The 14,209-nt window shown below is 36.7% G+C and overlaps 1 protein-coding gene across 1 annotated transcript in view; it reads right to left on the bottom strand.

Annotated features, from left to right (window-relative positions):
• The window catches only part of TRPM6 (transient receptor potential cation channel subfamily M member 6), a 76,579-nt gene that overhangs the window by 40,257 nt on the left and 22,113 nt on the right, over window positions 1–14,209 (bottom strand). Inside the window, exons 13-22 of the mRNA XM_053932539.1 lie at window positions 14,030–14,130; window positions 9,982–10,116; window positions 9,391–9,444; window positions 6,987–7,127; window positions 5,539–5,673; window positions 4,208–4,488; window positions 3,422–3,650; window positions 2,693–2,839; window positions 1,701–1,835; window positions 567–695 (exon numbers count right to left, since the gene is read on the bottom strand). Coding sequence (XP_053788514.1) covers window positions 567–695; window positions 1,701–1,835; window positions 2,693–2,839; window positions 3,422–3,650; window positions 4,208–4,488; window positions 5,539–5,673; window positions 6,987–7,127; window positions 9,391–9,444; window positions 9,982–10,116; window positions 14,030–14,130 — 1,487 coding nt within the window. The remainder of the gene's footprint in view (window positions 1–566; window positions 696–1,700; window positions 1,836–2,692; window positions 2,840–3,421; window positions 3,651–4,207; window positions 4,489–5,538; window positions 5,674–6,986; window positions 7,128–9,390; window positions 9,445–9,981; window positions 10,117–14,029; window positions 14,131–14,209) is intronic.

Raw genomic sequence — 14,209 nt, 5'->3', positions numbered from 1 at the left:
ACTCATATTTGGAGTGCAAGTTGTGTTCAGAAGCTTGGGTCTAATCAGCTGCAAATAATTGCAATAATTTTGATCAGAATATCACTTTTTTTTTTTTTTTTTGTGCTCAATTAATCCAGCATTAAAAGCTGATTGTGGTTTTTTTGCAAGTGCATTTATGGAAGGCTGGTTAGACTTGAGGGAGAGCCATAGATTGTTCTATGCAAAATATCTATTAATTCACAACAAGTTCTCACTCAGATTAAATATCTAAAGACAAATTTTATTACAAGAAGTCTAATGGTCTACTCAAGAAAATTAAGGACCAGGTGCCTATGTCAAAGTTCCAAATCTCAGTTCAGCAGTCACCTACACATTACCAACCAGCTCCACACAGAAAAGTAGAGAATTAAGGCCAAAATTTAAGATGCATTTTGAATGCCCAAGAACTGGTCTTCTAATAAAAGACTTCCAATAAATTAATTCTCTGTATAATTCTCCATAAAAATAAAGCAGGATTTAGCATTCTTCAGAGATGAAGAATCTGGTTTATAAGAAAGATGAGAAGTGTGAATGGAAAAACTTACCTCCCTGACTTTTTCAATAGCAGTAGTGAAAATATAAATGATAACAAGCCACTCTTGTACACTTGGTCTTGGTTCCATCTTCACCAACACAGTGTAAGTAAAGAGCATGAGGAATGCCAAGTACGACATCTGCAAAACACACAGTGTATAATCCATACACACAAAAACCTCAAACAAATTTCTCCAAATAAAACAGCTGATTAGCCTCAATATAGGAACTTAAACTACTGGGACACTGCCACATTTTTGAGCCCAGAATCTTTATTCCAGTTTTCAAAAATTTTGTTTTGTTTTGCTTTGTTTTTATGGGAATATCCCTAAACATCATCGGAAATTGGTACTTTAATGCTGAAAAAATAGGTAGGAGCAGAAGGTAAACAATTGCAGCATATGCTCATCCCCATAAAAGAGACAGATTATTTTATCTTGGATGTTGGACTAGATGGTCTCTAGAGGTCCCTTCCAACAATAACCATTCTGTGATTCTATTCTGTGATCTGCACACCATTCCTTGAATGCAAGGGCAGTCTTATGCTTTTATCCTAGCCTTCTACAGGGACAAACAACAATTCTCAAAGTTAAATAAGTCGCTGCTGGTTAATCTGTGCCTTCCAAAACACAGGAACGATATTATGTGGGAAAGCACATATGATCATAGACTGATCTTAAACATCCTGAGCTCTGCTGACACAGGGTTACTAAAAGTGATTTAATAAATGCACATTTCCTATAGCAAATGATCCCCTATAGATAAATATTTGCTTTTCCAGAGACAATTCTTAAAGAAAGGAACATGAATATCAGTGAAGTATTAAAGGTACAGAAGGCCACCTTTAAATCTATCTCAGCCTTTGCAATTGATCTCTGTAAAAGCCTGTGCTTGAGTTTTTTTTTAGTTCCTTCTAATAGTTCTTCTGTGGTTTTGGGTTTGGGTTTTTTTTTTCAGTTCGGTTGCATGATTTTAGCAGAAAATATTTACACTTAACTATCAGAGAAACATTCAAATGGCTTCCCATCTACACCCACCACTAAGTGACTGTAAATCCATGCTAGAAAAAGTAAAAGCAGGATTAAGTGGCATTTGAAGGACCAAAAGACGGATTTATCAATCCAAGTTCTAGAATGATGACTAACCGTGTGAAACCAGAACTTGACAATTGGTGCGTTGTAGAACTCATAAATTTTTCTAGTTCCAGACAGGTTTCCTTGTCCACCATCTCCTTGGCTTTCATCAGACTTCTGAGCAGCCTTTTCCACATCATAACCCTTCTTTGAAAGAAAACAGCATTTTTAAAATAAAAAAACAATGGTCTATAATTGCAAAGGTAGTGTTGTTTCAGAGGGAAGACAGACACAAATGCCTAAACTTAGTTCTGAATACACCAGCCATTACTGTAGCTTGGTTTTGTCTGGTAACAAATATCTCATTTGCAATAATCAACATGCACTCTGTGAAAGATGTATGATACTGTGCCTGTATATTTTTTAATTGTATTTTGTATAAGAATAGCCTGTACTTTTGCAAAAGACTAATAGATAAAATCAAAATTAACATTAAGCAGAACGTGTGTGAGCACTTTTCTTAGCTGCCTCAAGTAGAGTTGCTCCCTTCCTGCACTAGCAATACATGTGAGGTTGGGTGTGGATGTTCTCAGTTCAGTCAGAGAGAAAAAGATTTCTGCCAGGTTAAGCCTGGGAAAAAGTCCAAGAGGAATGTAAACAATCTATTATCTTGCTTTCCATTCATATTGTTTATAGATATGTTCTACCACACTGACCTAAGTCCAGTGTACCAATCAGGTGAAATGTTTGTACTTTAAGACCAATGGAATTAATGTTCACCATGTTCTCTATAAAAGAGAGAAGTGCTTTTGAAAAAACACTCATTTTGCCTTCTGAAATCGTGCAAGTCATTTTGCCCGTCCCTGGCTCAACAGTGGCATTTGGGAAGGACTTTCTCATTATGGTCAGCACAGAGGTGACATTCAGGACAAATGAAGTAACTTGTACCAAGTTCACTCAAGTCCCTATCCAAACTAGGGACCTAATGCATACTTCTGGAGAGAACTGCACTGTGGTAAACAGACAGACTCTGGCACACAAATGACTGATCTTCACAGACTAACCAAACTATCTTTAGAGCCGACTGGGCTCTGTTCCCCGTGATACCATAACTGGTGGAAGTCTTGAGACTGAGGCACATGAGACATTTCTGCCTTGCTTTTAAACTCCAGCATCAGGATGGTGGGAGGCAGGAGAATACTCATAATGACCTAGAAGAGAGACACAAGATTAATTAAGCAGTGATAGCATAAACCTAAGGCCACAGTCAGCCATGCCTGATGCCACTACAAATCCAGTGCAATTCCACTGGCTGGGGAAGGAGTCATTTTTGCTGGGAATCTGTATCACAGTCTGACAGCCTCTGAAGATTTGTGCTGTTCTTGGCTGATTTGTGGCTTTGAAGAGTGCCATTGTATCTGGGTATCCTTTCAATGCTGCTCCCTGTGTCTGGAAAGCATCCTTCCCACCAGCAGCTCTGCCAAGGAACAGGCAAAGTGGAGAAGCAAGAGCAGGTGAGGAAAGACTGAAAAGTCCTGAGAGAATGGGAAGAGCAACAAAAAATCCTTCATCCTAATGTCATCCCACACATGCTTTTGCAAAGAAATAAAACAGAAGCAAGTATTGTTTTCCCTCCCTCCCTTGCTTTTGTTTCCTAGATGTCCACATTACACCACATGCTTAAGCACACCTCTCTGAAGCTGCATTAGCCATGTTCACAATCAAAAAAAAACCCCATATATTAAGCACCTAAAGAGCACCTAAACGGTCAGAAAAAAACAGACCAATGCTACCTTAAACCAGGAGTTCTTCCTCATCTTCAGGCGTCCCATCCACATGTCAGTCAGCAGCATCTGCGTGCATGTGTGGGACACAAAAGGCCGCAGCCCCACAGACACAGCCAGCTTCAAGCAAGTTGAGTTGCTCCAGTTTTTCAGTTCATAGGTCAGCAACTTCATGGCCATCTGCTCATTTTGTTTGAATGCTTTGTCCAACACATCTAAAGCAAGCTGCCCAAATTCCCTAAACAGAAAGGAATTAACAGTCAGTATAAGATTTAAGCACTGATTTTGGTTTGCTCATTACTGCTTGTTATAGATTTGAACAGTCCAACATCTATGTGCCATATGGCTTTTTAACAAATTGAACTGAAAGAGAAGCTGCAAGGGAAATTTCAGCCTTTCACCTGACCATTTATCAGATAATGAGCTATGCATTACTCACCTATATTTTCAAGTATGCATTTAGGTAATATGGAAATAGTTTTCCTTTAACTCTCCACCACTTTACATGCCAGTACATAAACTGGATATATATATCCATTATATCCAGTACATAAACATATCCATGTATGGATATCCATTATATCCATAAATAAACTGGACATATATATCCATTATACCCAGTACATATCATGGATATATATATCCATTATATAGTATTAATAGTGAGTATCTGAAAGTACTTTTTTTATACTCCGCAATCCATGGCATCACTAACTTTACTAACTCTTAGTGGATTAGGGCAGTCTCTAACCATTCTCAGCACCAGAGAACTTGAAATGAAGGGAGAACTCATACTTTGAATACTTCTTGAGTTCTTCTGAAGTGTCATCCACCATGTTGCTCTGTTTAGCTTCATGTGCCATTGCTCTGTAGAGTTTACAAGCAACAACAGCTTTGACCATGGCTTCCTCTCCATGCTGCCAGAAGAACATAGCCATCTTCTGTCTTTTCATTAATACTGCCCAAACCAGGAGGTCATTATAGGGGTAGATGAAGCCAGTTGACTCATAATTCTCTGTGCAGTTTATATCCTCTTTTGATTTCTTCTTATACTTTGGGAAAGGGCTGGATCTTTCCTGTAAATTTGTTAAAAACACAAAGAAGGAAAAGAAAATCTCAGTGAATGGTTGAGGTTCAAATTCATGAAAATAAAACTGCATGGAAATCTGAATTACAAGTAGCAAACTATTTGATAGCTATATATATTTAAGTCATAAACCACAGCTAGGACCGTGTTCAGATTATCAATGCTAAGAAGCTGGTAACATTAACGATAGAAAAATACAGCTTGCTCTGCATCCATACCTGCTATAACTTCCCTTTCCATAGTGTTAGGCACTCTCCAAACACCATGATACCCCATGCTTTTACTCTCTTTTTTACATGTGTCATGATAGAAGAAAAAGTACACAGTAGACTGAATTAAACATCTTAGATACTTGAAGATTATTTTTGCTGTCTGTCGCACTTGTAATGTGAACTTGCTATACATTCATATCTGGGTATTTCTTGGTGAATGGTACAGGAAAAAGAGTCTTACTGATGTAAGTGAGGAATTCACAGTGCTATAATAGGTTCATTTTGGCTCTGACTAATTCCAGCACAGCCATTTAAATTCATTTTGCTTTATGTTTTGTCAGATAGATAGATAGATAGATAGATAGATAGATAGATAGATAGATAGATATTAATGCCAATCTTTGCTCTTCTATCATTCTTTCTTTGAATGTACCTCTTCTTAACAGTCTTACTATAGCATTTTAATAAGCCAGTCATGAGAAAGCATTAGAAAAGTCAGAGGACCCCTATACTTCTTCCAAATTCAGAAGAGTTTTCATACATGCTTGATACTCAGAAACTGGGTGATACTACATGTCACTGAATTAAAGCCCATAGCAATTAAAGGATGGAAGTTAAAAATTTATCATAGAGTCTGAGCTTGGTTTCACCAATAAAATTGCAAGATTTGTACTTCATGAGCAGTGAGCAGTAAAACATTGTTTCCACTGCAGTTTAAGTAGAATTATAAAAACTAAGAGCCTGACCAACATGTCTAAAATTTGTCAATAAAATTATTATCAGCCTTATATGTCCTAAGCAAAGTCTAGAATAAGCAATTATATTACCTTGTATTTGTAAGGCTGTGCAGTTCTGAAGAACTGAGAATGCAAAGTGCTTTCAGTGGATCCCATTCCACTGTCCATCTGATTACTCTGATGAAAGGCATGTGACAGGCTTTGAGGCAAACTGGAGACCACTCTCTAGATCCAAAAGCAAACCATAAAACATGAGGAGAGAAATACAAATTAGAAATAAAGTTTGCTGGTACTTGCTGACTACAATAGTGCTGTAGAAACTGATGTTATTAAAAAACACTGAGTCAAAAATCACCATAACTACCACTGAAGCTTATACCATCAAGGGAAAAAATTGCCTGTTTCACATTTCAGTTAACAAATAAATATTTTTCTGAGTCTCTGAATTCAAAATAATGATTTTCCACACATATCATCCACAAATAGCAATAAGCAGGGTTTCAAAAGATGGAATCACCCAGTCTGGAAGCACTTCTGAATGCCAACCTTTATAAAATATGCCATAAACTGTTTGAAAGACAGAACTCTCTGAACTTTTTGCTGATAATTTCCTCTGAAGGATGACACATCCAGTATCTCTGTAAATTTTGTTCACTGTTGGCTAAGAGGGAAGGATGTTAACAGCTGAATCACTAATGCTCTTCCCAAGAATTCCTGGTTATATGATTATATGGTTTCACCTATAACTGTTAAGGTAATATTTCATTAGGAAAGAGTGAAAAGAGCTAGAACTGCTTACATCTTCTTAAAGTATTATGTTAAAAACTAGTGACACATAGAAAGCTGTCTCTCTGTTTCTATTCACTCCAAGTTACAGGTTTCATTATTTCTTCTCATTTTCCCTGATCATTATGAGGTTCTTCTCTTAGTCATGGAAACATTTCATGGGGATGAGAGGTTTGTTTTTGTTTTTGTTTTTTTAACATATGGAAGTACTTAAACGTCCAATTCTACTCCAAAAACTGGGGATAATTCTTATACAGTAAATCTATACCTTCTGCAATGTTTGGAATGACTTTCAGGTAATTTATTGAGAAGTTTAGGCTGTTTTTAAGCTACTGATTTTGGGAAATCATTAGGGAGAATGCTCACATGCCCTAAGGCTACTTCAAGGCATGTGGAATTTAGTATTTCCATGAGGCAGTTCAAGCTGCAAGAAGTAAATATGTAACTGTTTCAAAAAAGGGAAAATGGTGGTTGGCATAGTCTTGTCATACCTTATTGATGAATGATAGACAACATGCAACCCAGATACTAGACACAAAGGTAAATTTACTGAACTAATAAATAATATAACAACCATAAATAGTCTTGGGGATTTGTCTCTTTTATTTGCAACCTCTCTTACGGTTCTCAAACAGATAAGCATGGCACACATTTAAATTATACTCTTCAGAAAAACCAGGATGACAACATGAGCTATTTTCAGGTGTCACATTTTGGCTTTTCTTGGTGACCAGTGTTTTGGAAGAAGCTACCTTGTGTTTTCTGTAGAGATCGTTGTAGAGAATTCGGAAATGTTTCCTTGTGTAGCTGCTCCGGTAAGCTTCACCAAGGAGGTACTCTATCACCAGTCCAATGTCAATCAGTGATATCTTGTAATCCAAAGAAAGGCTATTCTGAAACACCAAATTTCACAAACATTTCATATGCAACATTCAACCATGTCATAGCCTTCCTATTGTAAGGGAAAATTTGGAAAAATGTGCATCTGTCAGGAAAGTGTACACATTCATTATGCATATGGAACTCTTCTATAAAAGAGGGGAAGATGTGATTCCTGCAGTTCAATGTACCCACATTGCATATTTTGCAATGTTCATAAGATCAACTGCATCCAGCTGTGAGGGGTAACTGTTCCTCAGGACAAGCACCAACAGCAGAGGTACGGATTAAAACCTTCTCATAAGAGAAAACTAGCATGGTATGATTAAGCACTTTGATTAACTAAAATTGAAGAAGTAGCTGAAGCATGCCTTTAAGCTGAAGCAGAGTAATTCCTAGAGACTGGAAATATCCTGTTGAGGTTCAAGACTGTCTTGACAACTAGGACAACAGCAGTACATGCACTAGCTCTACCTTCTGAGTATCTCACCTCTTCTGCTTAAAGCACCAGTGCCCATCTTACCTCCACTAACCTTCCAAGATGCAAGGTTTGTGACAAATTCTCTGAAGAAGAGATTCTCTTCCATGCAGATTTTAAAAATTATTGGTAAAACCTTAAACTGCAACTCTTTGAAGTGAAAAATGGGCCTGTATATAAATGGGATCAGGGATGTTATGTACTCCTGGCAGTGTAAGCCTTTCAGACTGTGAAAAGTCTTTTTCTTCATTGGACTGAGGGTGCTTTTCCAATATATTTCAGTAGCAAGCCTCAGTACAGTCAGCTAAGGGCACTCAGTCCCAGGTCACTGAGAGTCAGGCAAGTACTTTTGAATACCTAAGTTTGTAGATACTTTTCTCTGCACTAATCCCCATCTTTTACATCATCAGAGCAGACTGATGTATCTGCATTCAATCACAGCAGCATCAAAGTTGTTCACAGTAACAGAAAATATTGTGAAATCTAGGGTCACATCACTCTGTTAACTGTCCCAACTACAGTGCCACCATGTTGAATCAGACTGCAACTGCACAACCCATTCACAGAGCACTTATGTGAACTTACAGAAGCTCAGGTGAAAAAGGCTTTTCAGCATTTAGGCCTGTTTGCAGATCCCAAACTTAGCTTACACAAAGGCAGAGAAAGTTTTTAAATTGTGCAGACATTTTTTACATTAATTGGTCTAAATACATTACTGTATGTCAGGTGCCAAAAGCTTTTCTTTAGATCACACACTGGGTTTTCCCAAAGTGTCCTGAGATATATAAAGACAAATATATATATGGATTTTAGGGAAGTGATCATATCAATCACTTCAGTGAAGAAGAGAGATTTCTCAGCCTGGAGAAGCTCAATGTTTTTTCAAGATTTAGACCTTTCAACATATAGATTCCAGATTTATAACCTAAATTAAATCTTGAATGTTCATATGGAAAAACACAGAAAACTGTTATTGAGACCAGGATACTCTCCATCTAACTAAAGAACCATAAATGGCATTCAATGAAAGTCACCCACAATAATAAAATGAATCTATGAATCCAACAGAACTCTGCAAACAGTAAGACTTACCATTTCATTTTATCCTAGCAATCACACTCTGGAAAGAATTAGCCAATTAGTCTAGATTTGGATCTAGGAATTGCCTGTGTTGAAGTCTAGATGCATAAAGGACAGCTCATCCCTTCCTGTCTAAGCAGTGCTGTGAGGAACAACAGATAACAGAACTGTGAAATAAATTAATGATGTATGTAAATAACAAGACTGCTACTAAATCACTAATGGAACCAGTGCTCCCTTCAGTAGTCATCCACTGCTACCTTCTGTTCTCCTAGGCAATGCAGCACATCCAAATATTATCTTTTGTCACAGTATATTTTTATTACTGCTCTAAAAAGGAAAGACTTTAACTTTGGGAAAAAAAAAATAGAAAACCTTAAAGCAATGAGCATTACTACTGCACTAATTCACTAAGTCTTTTTTACAATCACTTCAAAATGTCAGTTTAGTAATATGAGAAAGAAAGTCTGATCTGGATGAACTACTCGGCTTTGAAATTAAGGTACAGGACCCTTGGGAACCTCAGCAGCACTATGTTGGTTAATTGCTTAGAGGGTTAGTGGAATTAAGATGAAACTATTTAGCAGATATAGGACTGCAGTAATTAAGCTGTCACTACTATTTCCAAAAGTCCCCTGTATTATATAATAGCAGCTTGCCAGTGGACACTGAAGTACTAATCTAGCATTTTTGTCCTCAGCCTTTCCTATGTCTATTACCTGTTTCACATCTCGAACTAGATGGTGTAAAAGTAGATTTGATGGTCCTTGTTTCTGTGGTGTGAATAGAAAAGACAGTAAACAAACATGTCACTCTACACTAGAAAATCAATACAGTATAAGAAAGCAGCTTAAAAAAATCTACAGAATAAATTACTATGATTCAAACTCTCCCCATTCTACCCACAAATCTTTCAGAAAGATTTCAACACCAATCAGAAACACCTCTACTATCTTAAATCTTGACTTATTCTAGAAAGAAGCTGATATAGCTTTGGTCTAAACAGCATATAATTTTCAGCAAGGTAAGCACGTATTTCATATCAGATTAAAATCTGAACATATTTCTCATCAGTTTCCAATGAGTATTCTATCTAGTTCATAACAGTGAATCAAAAATAACAACCTGGTACACCATTTCCAAACCCCCACATTACAATCAAAAATAATCAAACCCATTAATTTTCCTTTTTTTTTTTTTTTTTTAATCCTTCATAAAAATGTGGCCTAATCATCACACCTCTTAAGCAAAACAGCATTGTTTGCAAAGTTTCATATCTAAAGTGGTACACTGGCATTTCAAATACTCACTGTATTGTAGAGTTCTTCCAAACGAGATATGGTAAGAAAACGATGCATGTTCACTCCATGCTCTATTAACAGTTTAACAAAATCCACACGATCCATGACTAAAGCATCCAGCATTGCCTGTTCCAAGGCACCGACCTCCAAATGGACAGAGTTGAAGGAAAATATTTGAAAATTACTTTTGGAAATAAATAAAATATTCCTGGAGCTAATCTCTCCACCACAATGACTTGCCTCTATGCATATTTAACATGCAAGTGCAAAAGAAAAATATGCTGGAGGAAACATCTGTGTAAAAGACAGTAGAGGGGAAGGAAAACAGTTTCCATAAATCCAACATCTGTAGAGACTTCTAGAAATGTAACTTTACAACCAGACTCTGATAATACATTCTCTACTTTGTAATTCAGTTCAGAAGATAAAATATGATAATGCAGGGCATGGAGGGAAGCCTTATTATTTTTTTTTTTGACACATGACAAAAGCTATTTCAAAAGTGCCATAGAGAAGTCTCTATAGAGCTGCAAGTTCTTTAAAGCAAACTTTTTTTTAAATATGAGAGAGAAGTTGTGTGTTAAAATAAACTCCCTCAAAGGAAACATAAAACAAAGATCTACCGACAAGCAGTGTCCAAATGGTGGAAGTACTCTACTCAAGGCTTCTGAACAGAGCTCAGCAGGGCTTATACATGCAAAGTGGCAAAGGATTTAGACATATGAGATTCATATAAATCCATATAAAGTTTTTTCTACAGAACACATAAGCACAGGAAATGCAGTGGGGTGAGCAGAATGAGGAGGCTAGAGCACTAACAGGGCAGGTGCTAGTGCTAACTTGAAAATAGTACATTCCATGTCTATATTGAGGTTTGACAGAAATTATGTTAAAAGATGACAAATAAATGTTACAGAATTCTTATACATAAAAAGAAAACTTTTGCACTGATCCTGAATTATTGGGTTTTCTTCCAGAAATATTTGAGAATGACTAGCCATTCTTGCATTAAATTTCTCCTTAACAGTCCTTGAGCTGGCAGTGCATCTGAAGAGATCAGCAGCCATTTGGTAACTATTAGAATGGTATTCTTTGCTATTTGAGGTAGAGTTGACATATAAACAGAAACACAGCTACAGCTTGTTATAACCTTTACCTTCTTAACTTCTAACACTAGACTTCTAAAAAGAAATGGCCACGATACATGCATAATTGTACATGTTTCCCTGAAACACTTAAATAGACAGAAATATTATAAGAGTCCACAGACAAAAAGAGAAGCAGCAAAAGATCTGAGGCTTGTTTATTATGAGATCTTTAAATCTTATGTGAATGGGAGAACACAATTATTATTTGATAGTGGCTTTTCATTCAAAATAGTGCTGAACATTGTACTGAAATAGATATGAACAGATACATGGATTTTTTTTCAAATATATCAGAAGCAGACGAGTGGGAGTAGGGGAACTGCCAGTGGACCTGTAAGGACATAGGATGACCAGCTATAAAAGAAACACTTAAAGCTATTGTAGACACAGCAAACTAATTTGTTGCCCTAGAACAGGCTGGGCAAGTCCCCTATCAAAGTTGTACTTTTTCTATGGCAGAAAAATCTGAGGAACTGTGTCAAATTGAAGCATCAGTAGAAAAGATTATAGAAACCATCCATGAAGAGTTAGTGGTATTTACCTGTGGTATTCACCTAAGAGTTTCCAGGGAACTGAAGTACAGCTGAAATCAGCCCCTTAAACATCAGCAGGATAGACAGTAGATATTAAATATGCAAATTGTAAAAAAACAAGTTGACAAAGTATGGCATATCAATACAGTTAGGACTTTGTAAGGACAAATATAACAGAACTACATTAATAACAACATGAAAAAATACAGCAGAATAAGAGAAAGCAAGGTAGTTACTTTGTAGAGAGAAATCAGAATTTTGGCAATGACAGGCAGAAGAAAGCAATCATGAATATAAGCTAGATATAAGTTAGAAACATTTTAAAAAGGTATACAGCCTACTAGGATTTATCCTTAAGTTAATAGAGAACAATCTGTAAAAGAATAGGGTTTTCCCTAAATATCTAAATGAGAATATTGAGTGCTGATCTACCTATCCCAAAAAATGACTTTTACATCTGAAAATTCAAGTACACAGAAGAGCAGGAAATATTGTCAAATATATGAAAAAACTGAATTGATATTCACCTTGGAAAAGCCAGGAGTAAAGAGGCTAACCTGCTCAATAGATCCCTAAACCCTTCTGTGTTGAAGAGGTGGGGATCAGGAAAATATTATTATTTCCCCAACACACAGAATCATAGAATCACTTAGTTGGGAAAAGATCTTTAGATCATCAAGTCAATCAGCAAGGCCAACACTGACAAATCCACAACTAAACCTGTCTCTAAGTGCCACATCTACATCTTTTAAGTAGTTTTGTGGTTTATTACTCAACGCATCCTTGAGGAGCCTGTTCCAACTGTTATAGTTAATGCTTCTCATTTTTTCCAATATCCTATCTTTAATTCATGGATGTTCAATTGTAGACATCCCAGGCATATATTCAGCCTTCTGCCCCATGGAAAATATGGTCTGGTGATTAAAATTCAGGTCTCTCGTTGTGGCAAACAACCAGCTATGGCCACTCAGATATATATACAACTGTCCATTTTCAAAATTTATGTTTTAAAGAAGAAAATAGACTTGGGACTGAAAAAAATCAACTTTGTAATTCTTGGCGGGGAATTAAAGAGTACTTCTGGGAAGTACTTCTTGGACCATTTTATTTCTTGAAGAAAATATTAATTCATATAACAAATGGAAAAAATGTGTTGAGGCACATAGAGTTTTATATTTGTCATCTACAAAAATCTTCTTATGCACACAAAAAACTCACTTATAGAGGGTTACATTTAAATACTGGATTACCTATGAAAATTTGAAAACCATAATTTAAATTTAATTAATTAATTTAATTGCTACTGTATGTTCTTTCACACACATATAACTAATGCAGGTCTAAATCACAGCTTGCCTTCTGTAAGGACCTGAAGAATGCACTTAGCTGTCCCAAAACACTGTCCTCAGAAGATAAGACACCACAACAGAACCTGAGATAAGTATAGATGACACAGCAGGAAAGAGTTAATTCCAGGCCTAAGGGACATAAAGGCTTGGATAGCATCTGGACAAAAATTCCCACTGTGGCAAACTGTGAGAAAGGAACCAAGTGCTTATCTGCATGCCAACTCAAGTTACTGGAATGGGATTTCTCATATGGGAACAGCACATCTTGTGAGTACCCAGGACCGAGACTGTCTAAAAGTGGTACCTCCAGAAGAACAGTGCAGGTACCTCACCTGTGAAGACCAGGGTGAAGAATAACCAACAGGACACTGCAGGAATCCACATAGTGGTATCTTGTGTTTAACCTCTTTCTCCCACTCTCTTTCTCTGCCCCCTTCTCATACCTCACATTTACTGTCAAAAAAATCTCAACTATTGGGTATGGTCCCTTCTACACCTTAAGCTGAGCAGAGACATCTCTTATAATCGGATCATAACTCTCCCATTGCAGCTATTCCTCAGAAATAATACCTAAAATAATGACATTACTTTTTTTTAACCTGGTGATTTACTCTGGGATTTCTCTATTTCTGTCTAGAGCTAGGAAGACAGATACAACAACCCTTTGGGATTTATATGTTTGGAGAAAAGAGTATTCTAAGCTACAATGAAATATCCCTAACTCCCACTGATTGCCAGCACAGGCAAGATACATATCCAGAAGTATCACTGAAACTCCTTGGAAAAGCTCACAGCAAAACCAACATTAGGATATCATCTCTTCTCTGGAAAAACAAATGTGATCTGATGCACTGCATAGTTGAATATTTCACTATTTTAGGGATAATTCTCCTCCAATATCAAAGCAGACTACAGAAGACTGAGTGCAATCATCAAACTATTCCTTAATTAAAACTTGACAAATGCAAAAAAATTAGTCATCAAAACAAAGTGTAAAGACACAGTGAGAAAGAACAGGTAATAGTACCTTCCAGTGTTGTCCATAAACAAGTATGTGTTTCTTGGCAATATCTAGCTGGTTCCAGGCCAATGCCAAATCTAGCTGATCTGAAGCAGACATATTCGTACCTAGGAGGCAGCAAGGGATCTATCAGTTTTCACACATTTATGTTACTCCTGTACTTCGTAAAGATAAGTCAGTGAGACT

Source organism: Vidua chalybeata, chromosome Z (assembly GCF_026979565.1).
Source record: "Vidua chalybeata isolate OUT-0048 chromosome Z, bVidCha1 merged haplotype, whole genome shotgun sequence".
NCBI lineage: Eukaryota > Metazoa > Chordata > Aves > Passeriformes > Viduidae > Vidua > Vidua chalybeata.
The sequence above is the reverse complement of the archived record's forward strand: the minus strand, read 5'-3'. Positions and strand labels throughout refer to the sequence as shown.